Source organism: Struthio camelus, chromosome 4 (assembly GCF_040807025.1).
Source record: "Struthio camelus isolate bStrCam1 chromosome 4, bStrCam1.hap1, whole genome shotgun sequence".
NCBI classification, from domain to species: Eukaryota; Metazoa; Chordata; class Aves; order Struthioniformes; family Struthionidae; genus Struthio; species Struthio camelus.
In genome coordinates, this window is record NC_090945.1 from 80,500,041 (window position 1) to 80,512,240 (window position 12,200).

At 46.6% G+C, this 12,200-nt stretch overlaps 1 protein-coding gene and 1 long non-coding RNA gene across 10 annotated transcripts in view; one reads left to right on the top strand and one right to left on the bottom strand.

Moving 5' to 3' along the window:
* Positions 1 to 309, bottom strand: part of ST3GAL5 (ST3 beta-galactoside alpha-2,3-sialyltransferase 5) — a 91,043-nt gene extending 90,734 nt beyond the window's left edge. For 5 of the 8 annotated variants that reach the window (XR_011141134.1, XR_011141133.1, XM_068943661.1 and 2 more), the window contains exon 1: positions 141 to 231. Coding sequence is in view for 4 of the 8 variants with exons in the window: in XM_068943661.1 (XP_068799762.1) it covers positions 141 to 177 (37 nt within the window). In the remaining 4 variants the exon portion in view is untranslated. Of the gene's footprint in view, positions 1 to 140 lie in introns of all 8 variants that reach the window. The other 3 variants (XM_068943669.1, XM_068943673.1, XM_068943662.1) reach the window with 3 other exon arrangements.
* On the top strand, positions 278 to 10,187 carry LOC138067253 (uncharacterized). Of its 2 annotated transcripts, none has more exons than XR_011141135.1 (3): positions 278 to 355; positions 1,304 to 1,569; positions 2,305 to 10,187. It is a non-coding gene; the product is annotated as an uncharacterized lncRNA (long non-coding RNA). The 2 variants fall into 2 exon arrangements; XR_011141136.1 differs by lacking the exon at positions 278 to 355 and adding an exon at positions 489 to 575.
* Positions 10,188 to 12,200: the final 2,013 nt, after the last annotated feature.

Sequence of the window (12,200 nt, forward strand, 5' to 3'; positions counted from 1 at the left end):
GGGCCGCGTCGCTTCGCCTCAGGGCGCCGCCGCACGCGCCCCCCCCACCCAAAAAAAACCCTTTTTCTCCAAAAATAAAAGCCTCTCCCCCCCCCCCCCACCAAAACGTTCCCGCAGCGGGCTTCACCCGCGCCGCCTACCTGCGCTGGGCTGGGCCCGGGCGCGTCGCCTCCGCATCGGGGCGGGCGGGCGGCGCAGCCCCGCCGCAGGTAACGGCTCCGCGGGGGGCGGCGGCGGCGGCGGCGGCACGTGGCGGGGCGCAGCCAATGGCGGCGAGCGCGCGCGCGCGGCTCCGTTCCGCTCCGCACCGCGGCGGGAGGGGGAGGAGGGCGCGTTGCGGGGCCTGCGCTCTGAGGCGAGTCCGCCGCGGCGCCGGCGGCTGCGGGCCCCGGCAGGGCAAGGCTACGCCGAGCCTTTCGGGGTGGGGGGGGGGGGGTGTTGGCGGAGCCCCCTCCCTTCCCTTCTCCCAGCCCCTTCCGGCCGCGGAAGGCTGAGGCGGCCGCAGCGCCCCGGCCCTGAGGGCAGCCCGCGGCGCGGCGCCGCCGGGCAACGGTCGCAACGGCCCCTCGCCTCAGGTGCCGCGGCGCCCGTTCCCCTCCCCCCTCCCCCAAATAACCACGTTCAGACTTTTTCCCCCCTCAAGAACACGTTTAATGTTTTTTCCAAACATTTTCAGACTTTTTTTTTTTCCCTCAAGAACGCGTTTAATTTTTTCCCCCCAAATAAACATTTTCAGACTCTTTCCTCAAGAACGCGTTTAATTTTCTCCCCAAATAAACATTTTCAGACTCTTTCCTCAAGAACGCGTTTAATTTTTTCCCCCCCAAATAAACATTTTCAGACTCTTTCCTCAAGAACCCGTTTAATTTTTCCCCCCCAAATAAACATTTTCAGACTTTTTTCTCAAGAACGCTTTTTTTTTCCCCCACAGCTTTCCCCCCCTCCCCCCAATCAGGTTTCTCTCCATGCTGGTATTTCCCGTGGCAGGGAGATGCCCCTTTGCAGCCCCGTTGCCCTTCTTCCCCTTCCCTCGGTCCAGCTGGCCAGCAGAGGACAGTCACGCACAGGCCTGGCTTATCCTGCCTTCTTTCCTTTCTGTTTTCCTGCTTCCTACACAATAATTTGGGTCCCATCTTTTGAAAAATGTTGACTCACGACCCAAAGGGATTATGAGATCTGGCTCAAAGTTATGAAATTTTGATTGCTCGTATTTTGCTTTATAATTCAGTATATTGCGTAACATGCTTGCTGAAGCTTTTCAGGCCTCCAGCTATGAGTTAGGACTTTTTTTTTTTTTCTTCAGATGAGAGCCATGCGATGCTACTCCAACACCAGTAAAACACCCCTCCTCGGATTTGGTGACACACTGGACTTGTGTAAACGACTGCAGGGAGCAGAAACTTGACCTCGTGGCCGAATCTGAATTACAGCAGGAGTACGAGTAACGAACTCGAACCATAAAAAAAATGAACAAAAAGAACATGGGAGCAGAAGTAGAAAGCCTGCGCGCCAGCTGCCAGAGAAAGCTGATTAAGCACGAAAACGTTAAGTCGTTACAGATTGTGCTAGGTAAGCTTTTTTTTTTTTTTTGATGCATTGCCTATGCCTGTGCTATCTAAAATTACACTCTAGCCTAGCTGATTGCTCTAAAACGGGAGCAATAATCCAGACATAGGCAGCCACTAATTTATGCGCACCAGTATTACAACAACGCAGAATACATTGCAGGAACCATATCAGACGAGCTGAGAACATTCTTGCCCTTGGACAAAGTGAAAACGTGGATCTGTTCAAAGGTACAGGTGACCTATACCGCATAGACCTAACCTTTTCAACGTACTCCCTGAAAGGCTCTTAGAGCAATGCCGACGCTGACTCTAGCACACAAAGCAGATCCGGGTATTTCTAACCTGGTGAAAGCCAGTGGGTAACTCACGTTCTTGCTGGGTTATTGGGAAGAATCCAAGGAGAAACAGCATCAATGAGGCTGGGTGGAGACCAGCAACAGCCTGGGGGCGGGGAAATGTTTTCTGATGTTTGAGTGGGTGCCTGATAAAAGTGGTGGTGCCGCGTCACGCAAAACTGAAGGAGATTTGGTAGAGGTCTGCATAGTTTTGCTACAGGAATAACTTCCTCACAAGCAAGTTTGAAAATGACCACAGTTTGCTGACACGCATGTGGGTGCCCTTACTCCAAGTTATTGATCAGCTCATGTCCTGCAGCAGGACGACTTAGATTCTTTTGATTTTGAACTTAATGGAAACACAGATTTACTTTTTAATCTGTATGTTGGTCTCTTTACAGTTCTTGCTAGACTACGTCTCTTAGTCTCTACAACGGATGATGTATCCCTCGGTGTCCTGTTGGCTGTTTAATTTAATGTTTTCGTTTATAGTCAGGGCCCCCTAGATCCTTGACCTCTTCACTTTTTGTACAGTTCACAGGAAAATATGTAAAGTCAGAAAAAATATTTCCTTCTCCATTTGTCAGTTGTTGGCTTAATGTAATCAGAACAGAGGACAGAAGGACTATTTAGGACTGGCTTTTAATTCTAGCTCTCCATCACTGCAAGCAGCCATTCATTCCTTTGTGCTTAGAGATGCAAGCTAGAAGATGCAAATGAAGACTCTGACTTCACAACCATGCCCGCACCATTATGTCCCAGGGCCTGCTACATCAGGCTGCGGCAGCAAAACAACCAGGCTTTGCGAGCAGCACTGAAGAAAAGCAACTGAAACAAAGAAGCGTTACATTCTTCATTTCTCATGAAAATGCAAGGGTGTTGCAAAGAAATAGCTTCTTGGTGGATCAGAAATAAACCTGAATAAATCTGAGAAGAAAACACCATTTTAAGAGAAAAAGGCATATCTGGAAAAAAAAGAGAAAACTAGCAGAAAGCATGTCAGAACATGTTGTTCACTTCCACTGGAGTAAAAACGTGCTGTGAATAGATTCCAGGCAGTTTTCAGCTACTCCCACAGTTGCTGCTGAATGTATGTCACAACAGCGGCTTTGACAATGGGGTTGTAATGTATCATGACAGTAAATATATTTGAATTTGGGAGCAGGCTGAGGTGTGGATTCAAACCGCTAGGCAATGGCTTGAAGAATAGATGGGGAGAGAGACGGACAGAATCTCACTACGTGTTATAACAGGATAGTTCCTATCTTCTCACAAACCAAGATTTGTGGTTAAAGACTTAGTGACTCTCAGGGATATTTAGATGCCCAAACATGTAGTTAGGCATAAAAAGGGATTTTAAAGGCATCTGGGCACTTCTTCAACACTGAATTAATAGGAGTTAGCCTCTGCCACTGGCAGTCCTGGCACAGTCCTATAACCCTGTGATCCCACCAGCTGCCAGTGCCGACACCCACGCTCCCCCGGTGCTGCCCCACAGACGGGGGCCACCATCACCCAAGGTCTGAGTCCAGTCGCTGACCGCAAATGCACTTGCTCATGTCTCTCTGGTTGCTGGCACCCAGACCTGACTATGCTTACACATGGGCTAGAGCAGGAGGTTACATGGCAAGGCAGTTAAGAAAGGATTTAATATGAAGATAGGGTAGACTGTGGTGCTCAGGCGCAGGGCTCGGCTGGACAAGCATCCTGACCGACACTGCTTACATGTGACCAACCCTTTTTATACCGCTCTTCTCTATTCCCCTCTTTGTTCCTTAGCAAATTTTGCATAGTCCCACAGGCCCCTCCCCGTATAAAAATCCTCATGTTCCTCGTTTCCTTCCTACAAAGCCCGAGCTGCTCATGCCTGCCAAAATAACTGAAGGATTGGCTCCTTGTCGTTGCCTTCCTTCTCGCTTGCCTGCCAGGGTTTGTATCTGTGGGTGCCGTGTTTATTGCTTCCCCCTTTGCTTATTGTCCCCTTTGCACTGATAACCTTAATCAGTCCTTGTACTGATAACCTTAATAACGCAGGTGCTCTTGCATTCCACAAATCCTTACGTATGTGTAGACCCACTTGCATGAACAGCATGTAAAACCATGGCCTGTCTGCGTTCCTGCAACCTGAGACAGGAGCTCAAGACATCTCAGTGGGAAGATGGCATTAGCCTCGGCATTTAAAAGTGAATAGGAAAAGTAAACAATGAAATTTGTTATCTGTTATATTGTTGAGATGTAATACCAGGTACGAAATACAAAGACAGAACGAGCCACGCCGGTGAATGAGCGGTGCTATATGTTAAAGAAAGCTTAGAGTGTTTTTCAGTTCCCAGTTAACTGTGTCAATAATAAGATAGAGTCTCAGGGGATTAAAGTACCAGGAATAAATAGAAAAAATACAGTACTGGGACTGCACTGCCAGTCAACTAACAAGGGTAGTAGCAGTTCCGGTGGGAGGAAGATCAGAGATTCTGCAGGGCAGGAAGGCTCTAACAACTCGAATGTGGACCAAAAGAGGAAAAGCAATCCTCGGCTTGGTCCTGAGCAGGGTCATTCTATTATTCACAGAGAACCACTCTGTAACAGTAACCATAATATCCTTGGATTCAACATCCTTGTAAAATCACCAAGAGAAAATCAGCACTATTCTGCTCTCTTTTATAAGAAAGAGGAGTAATATAAAACAAATGTTTCATTAAAAAGGGTCCAAAAAGGAACGTCTGAAAGAGTTCAGTCTTCATAGGTGGCATGGAGACTATTTACAGGCTGTTCTGGAGGCAGAGCAAGTGCATACTGCCTATCGGTCAAGACCTCAGAATTTCTAAAAGGAAGGCAGTGTGTGTAAAAAGCATGGTAAGTGAGATTTGTAGATGGAGAAGGCATCCTTCAACAAGTAGAAGTTGTATCCAAATTAGAAAAATAGGAAAGGACTATAAACTCTGATGGGTTAAATACTCCCATAATATAAAGCTTAATAAAGCAGCCAGAAAAGGAGGTCAAGAAACAACTTGCAAAAGACATAAAAACTAATAATAAATCCTGTGAACACATCAGGAGCAGGAAGCCTGCCAGAGAGTTTGACTGCTCTGTCAGGCAAGTAGGTTGTTAAGATGCAGAAGGAACATCTGGAGAAAATACAGCCATAGAAGAAAAACTAAATGAATTTTTGCATTTGTGAATGGCATGGAAGAGCTGGGTGAATTCCAATACTGGAACACTTCTCTAAGGGGGATGACGGGGAAGACTGGTCTCATGTTAAAGGGCGAGAAGAAAAGATTAGAGAACACGTTAACAGAATGAGGAGTAACAACTTGCCAAGGCCAGACGGTGAAACTCAACCAAGAGCTTTCAAGCAGCTCAAGGACGAAGTAGCTCAAGTACTAACTGCTGTCTGCAGCTTCTCACTTAAAACTATCTGAGCATGAGAGGACTGGAAAGTTGCTCATGTGACACCAGTCTTTTGAAAGGATTTCAGAGAAGGTTTTGGAAACTGTAGATCAGGAAGCCGACATCCTTACTAGACAAGTAGAAACAACGCTAAAGAACAGAAGAGAATTAGTGGTCACTGTGTGGACAGGGAAAGTTCAGTTAGTACTGTTTTCCAAAAGCGCTCAACAGGATTCCTCAGCAAAGGAACTAACGAAAATAGGCTGTTATGGGTTATGAAAAAGGGTCTTACATGGACAAATAACTAATTAAAAGGAGAAAGAGAATACGAATAAATCATTGGTTTTAACAGTGAAATCCCACAAGGATCTGTGATCTGGTCCATGCTGTTCAACATGGTCATAGAAAAAGAAGTAAACAGTGTGGTAACAAAATATGCTGATGATAATAAGCTGTTCAGGCCAGGACAATTTGTGAAGAGCTGTGAAAGACTTTATGTTACGAATGGACTCAGTGACAAAATGGCAGGTGAAAATCAAATTAGATAAAAATAAAATGATAGCATATGAGAAAAAAACAATCCTCCCTTTACATATATAGTGATGAACTTGGAATTGACTTTTACTACTAAGGAAAAAGATCTTGGGGTCACGAGAGAAGATCCTGTGAAAACATCAGCTCAGGGCTCAGCAGTGCTCAAAATGCAAATTGAGAACTAGTAGGAAAATTATTAGAAATTATTAGGAGAGAAAGAGAGACAAAAACAGAAAGCATAATTATATCACTGTGTAAATCCATGATGTACCTAAATCTTGAATTCCCTGTGCACTTCTAGTATCCCCATCTCAGAAATAATGTGGTAGAACGGGAAAAGGTTCAAACAATTTTATAGACTGATGAGAAGTAGAGGAGGGCTTCAAGATGGGGCATGGCTAACTAGATTGGGCCTCTTCAGCCTATTATCTCTTTTAAGATAATTGAGGGGGAAATATAACGGCAATCTATAAAATCTTCAGTGGTCCAAATAGGCGCTAGGATTCAAGATTGTTCACTGACTTACCAGATACTAGAACTGAGATACATCAAATGAAAGTAGGACATGGAAGGATCAAAACAAACTAAAGGAGATAATGCTTCCTACAACCTATAGGCTATAAGCTGCAGCCTATAGGCTATAGGAAGTCTTTGTTTCACGATATTGTGGATACCAAAAATTTCCATGGGTTCAAAAATCAGCAAATACTCTCACTCTAGCTCAGCAAGTCCCTGACTTGCAAGTTGCCAGAGCTGGGAAGGTACTCTGAGGAAATACAGAACGTGTTTGCCCTGTTCTTATACTTCTCCTCTTCATATACTATCAGCTGCTGTCAGAAACTGCTGGGCTAGACAGAGCTTTCATCTGACCTGTTAGTGGTTTTTACGTTCTTATGATTATTTTAGCATAGTCAACGTGATAATATTACCTCCCAATCCCAGATTACCCAGCTGTTACGGTCTCCGTGAACCCTTTTAGCTCATCAAATAACTGTATAAGAGTTTCTGCACCTCGTTTTGATTCCTTCACCGTTGCTGGTACCTTAGTATCGTTTTCAGATGGGCATGCATTTCTGGCACTGTCCACTGTTTTGAAAAAATATCTTCCCAGAAGTATTAAACTAATGCCTGTAGATGTACTGCCTTGTTCATTTTCAGGGGAATTCAAGTGGTCAATATAATTCTAAATAAGGTCTGTATGGAAGGGGTAGTGTTTTATGTAGTGTGCTGTTCTAGAGGGAAAAAAACCCCATTGTATTGCCAGGAAGTCAGTGGTCAAAACGGGTGGATATACAGTAGTCTGCTATTCTTCCAACATCCTTTTTAGCATTGTGTTCTGAAGGGAAACAGTTCCAACAGAAATATTCATACTTCCCATCTCAACTTATGCAAACAGTCTTAGGGCTCATGTAGTAAAGAAGGATTAATACAAATATGTCATTTAAAATGATGAAAGACCAGATGATACAATCTGTTTATATCCTTTTCTATTTCTCTGTTTCCTAGAAGAAAATATTTTCATGCAGTTTGCATCATTTTAAAGCAGTCTATAAATAATTGTACAAAAGCTAAAGAGCAGAGAGCAATGTCTGTATTAATAATGCATTTACAGAAAAAAAAAAAGTATGAATGCACTCCTAAATGCTCAATTAAGCAAATGCATAATGCCACAAAACATTACTAATAGAAAGCAAGTATAATCTTAGATCATTTCATGAGATTATAGCTGTCTAAGAAAGTTTTTGAAGGGTACATGGAGGAAAGCAGTCTGAGAGGAGAAAAGCATCCAGCCTGGCTGCCTGGTAGCAGCCAGCTGCCACAAACACCCGGTAAGGAAGTTCGCAACCAGCTCTTTCTCCGCAGCTTGGCTAGCCAGAGGGCATACCCTGGCCGTGCTGTCATCTGTGGACTACCACTCTAGGGAATATTGAATTATATCACATCATCCTGAGCCAGAAGTAAGACCTTTCTGGCTTCTTTCTTCCTCTTTTTTCTCCCCTGCCCCAAACTTTCATAGAAACTTCCCACATGATGGCACATTAAAATGTAAACCACATTCGCAAGCAAAAGGAGCTAGTCTGTAATTTCTATAGCTAACTTTCTTTTGAAGCTATGTAAGTTTTACCTTTTATTTTTGACTATAGCATTACTAATTACTATGCATCTCCTTTAATAAATATCTCTAAAACCTGATAAAAATCACTGATACAATTGTTCTTTTTTCATGAATTTTGTTTACACAGACTAATAGAATTCTTCATAGTGAAATGTAAGCACTTGTCTCCTCTTGGCTTAAATTCCGTTCCTGTGTTTTTGATAAGCATGTTTACTTATCATATCTGCTCTAACCTTTAGTGTTTTTCTAAGGAGGAGCACAACACACTGTGGTCCACACTACTACCCCATTCTTTATTGGTTAAGCAAACTTTTAGATCACCTTCAGATGATTACTTTATAGATAAGCTACCCTGTGCATATATTTAAATGAGATATATTGGGATCCTAGGAAAAGTCAAACTGGAAGGGACCTCAGGAGGTCTGTCCTGCTCAAAGCAGGGTCAGCTATGAGGTTGCTCAGGGCTTGAAAACCTCTGAGGATGGCGTCTGGCCAAGCTGCTCCACTGCTTGACTGTTATCATGGTGAGAAAGTTTTTTCTTGCATCTAGCCTGAATCTCTCTTGTATCAACTGATGCCCGGTATCTCATGTGCTCCCACCATGCACCACTGTAAAGAGCCTGGCTCTGTCTTCTTGATGACGTCCCCATAGGTACTGGGGGGTGCTCTTAGGTCCTCCCCAAAGCTGTCCTGTGTCCAGGCTGACCAAGCTCAATTCCCTCAGCCTCTCCTCATGGGACATGTGCTGCAGCCCCAACCATCTCGGTAGCCCTCTGCTGAAGTCTAAATGCTGAGCAGAGGGGTATGATCACTGCACTTACTGGCTGTGATCCTGGTAATGCAGCCCAGGTGCTTTCTGGCCTTCTTTGCTGCCAGGGCACGCTGCTGGCTCATGTGCAGCCTGCTGTCTACCAAGACCCCAGATCCTTTTCAGCGCAACTGCTTCCCAACCAGTCAGTCCCCAGCTTGTATCATTGCCAGGGGTTCTTCCTGCCCAGATGCAGGACTTCTCAGTTGTCCTTGTTGCATTTCTGAAGGTTTCTGTTGGCCCATTCCTCCAGCCTGTGTAGGTCCTTCTGAAGGCAGCTCAGCCCTGAAGTACGTGGACTGGTCCTCCCAGTTTGGTGTCCTCTGCAAATCTGATGAAAGTGCACTCTGTTGCCTCTTCCAGCTCATGGATACAGATGTGGAACAGGGCAGATCCTAGGATAGGCCCCTGCAGTACTCAACTTGCTATCAGCTTCCAAGTAGAGTACAACTCATTAAACCCTACCCTATGAGCACAATCATCCAACCAGTTTCTTACTCACCTGGTTGTCCAGCTGTCCAGACCATAACATTCTGAGTTGGATAGCGAATACTGTGGAGATAGTGCTGAAAGCCTTGCTGAAGTCAAGGTAAATGCCATCCACTGCTCTCCCCTCATCACAAATCCAGTCATTTTGTCATAGAAGGAGATCAGGTTGGTCAGGCATGATTTACCCTTGATAAATCTGCACTGACTCTTCCCAGTCACCTTCTCCTTCCTGTACTCCGAAACAAGTTTCAGGAGGACAGCCTCCATGATTTTCCCAGGGTCTAAAGTGGGACTGTCCAGCCCGTTTTTCTCTAGGTTCATCTTTTGGCCTTTTTTGAGAATGAGTGTGGCATTTGCCTTTGTCCAGTTCTCAGGGTCCTCCACTGATCTCCATGACCTTTCAAAGATGAAAAAGAGCGGCCTTGTCAGGTGCCATGGACTTGTGTGCCTCAAGTTCTCTCACTTAACCCTCATCCACTGCTGGGTAAGTTACCCTGCACATATATTTAAATGAGAATCACAGAATCACAGAATCACAGAATCGTTTAGGTTGGAAGGGACCTCTGGAGATCATCTAGTCCAACCTCCCTGCTCAAGCAGGGTCACCTAGAGCATATTGCCCAGGATCACATCCAGACGGGTTTTGAATATCTCCAGCGAAGGAGACTCCACCACCTCTCTGGGCAACCTGTTCCAATGCTCTGTCACCCTCACAGGGAAGAAGTTTTTCCTCAGGTTCAGATGGAACTTCCTGTGGTTCAGTTTCTGCCCATTGCCTCTTGTCCTGTTGCTGGGCACCACGGAGAAGAGGCTGGCCTCATCCTCTTGACACTCCCCCTTCAGATACTTGTACACATTTATGAGCTCACCTCTCAATCTTCTCTTCTCCAGGCTGAACAGGCCCAGCTCTTGCAGTCTTTCTTCCTAGGAGAGGTGCTCCAGCCCTCTAATCCTCTTGGTAGCCCTCCGCTGGACTCTCTCCAGGAGTGCCATGTCTCTCTTGTACTGGGGAGCCCAGAACTGGACACAGTACTCCAGGGGAGGCCTCACCAGGGCTGAGGAGAGGGGCAGGATCACCTCCCTCCACCTGCTGGCAACACTCTACCTAATGCACCCCAGGAGACCATTGGCCTTCTTGGCCACAAGGGCACACTGCTGCCTCATGCTTAACTTTTGTTGTCCACCAGCACTCCCAGGTCCTTCTCGGCAGAGCTGCTCTCCAGCAGGTCAACCCCCAGCCTGTACTGCTGCATGGGATTATTCCTGCCTAGGTGCAGGACCTTGCACTTGCCTTTGTGGAACTTCAGGAGGTTCCTCTCCGCCCAGCTCTCCAGCCTCTCCAGGTCCCTCTGAACAGTAGCACAGCCTTCTGGTGTGTCACCCACTCCCCCCAGTTTAGTATCATCAGCAAACTTGCTGAGGGTCCACTCTGTCCTTTCCTCCAGGTCATTGATGAATATATTGAACAAGACTGGGCCCAGGACTGACCCCTGGGGGACACCGCTAGCCACAGGCCTCCAACTTGACTCTGCGCCATTCACCACAACCCTCTGAGCTCGGCCATCCAGCCAGTTCTCAATCCACCTCACCGTCCACTCATCCAGCCCACACTTCCTGAGTTTACCTACGAGGATGTGATGGGAGACAGTGTCAAAAGCCTTGCTGAAGTCCAGGTAGACAACATCCACTGCTCTGCCCTCATCTACCCAGCCAGTCATTCCGTCATAGAAGGCTATCAGATTGGTCAAGCATGATTTCCCTTTGGTGAATCCATGCTGACTACTCCTGATCACCTTCTTGTCCTCCACATGCTTAGTGATGACCTTCAGGAGGAGCTGTTCCATCACCTTTCCAGGGATGGAGGTGAGGCTGACAGGCCTGTAGTTTCCTGGCTCCTCCTTCTTGCCCTTTTTGAAGACTGGCGTGACATTGGCTTTCTTCCAGTCCTCAGGCACCTCTCCTGATCTCCAGGACCTTTCAAAGATGATGGAGAGTGGCCTAGCGATAACGTCCGCCAGCTCCCTCAGCACTCGTGGGTGCATCCCATCGGGGCCCATGGATTTGTGGATGTCAAGTTTGGACAAAAGATCTCTAACCTGATCCTCCTCCACCAAGGGAGAGTCTTCCTTTCTCCAGCCCTCCTCTCTTGTCTCCAAGGTCTGGAATTCCTCAGGACTGGCCTTAGCAGTGAAGACTGAAACAAAGGTAGCATTCAGCAACTCTGCCTTCTCCGTATCCTTTGTCACCAGGGCACCCGCCCCATTCAGCAGCGGGCCCACGTTTTCCCTAGTCTTCCTTTTGCTATTGATGTATTTGAAGAAGGCCTTCTTGTTGTCCTTAACGTCTCTTGCCAGATTTAATTCCAAATGGGCCTTAGCCTTCCTTGTCGCATCCCTGCACGCTCTGACAACGTCCCTGTATTCCTCCCAAGTGGCCTGTCCCCTTTTCCACATTCTGTACACTTCCTTCTTCTGCTGGAGTTTGGCCAGGAGTTCCTTGCTCATCCAGGCAGGTCTCCTGCCCGCTTTGCTCGACTTCTTCCTCAGAGGGATGCACTGATCTTGAGCCTGGAGGAAGTGATACTTGAATATTAACCAGCTTTCTTGGACCCCTCTTCCTTCCAGGGCCCTACCCCATGAGATTCCCCTAAGTAGGTCCCTGAAGAGGCCAAAGTCAGCTCTCCTCAAGTCCAGCGTTGCAGTCCTACTCATTGCCCTGCTCCCTCCTCGCAGGATCCTGAACTCCACCATCTCATGGTCACTGCAGCCAAGGCTGCCCCCAACCTTCACATCTCCAACTAGACCTTCTTTGTTCGTTAGTACAAGGTCTAGCATTGCAGCTCTCCTCATTGGTGTCTCCACCACCTGAGTCAAGAAATTATCATCAATGCTCTGCAGGAACCTCTTTGACTGTTTGTGCCTAGCTGTGCTGTCTTGCCAACAGATGTCAGGGTGGTTGAAGTC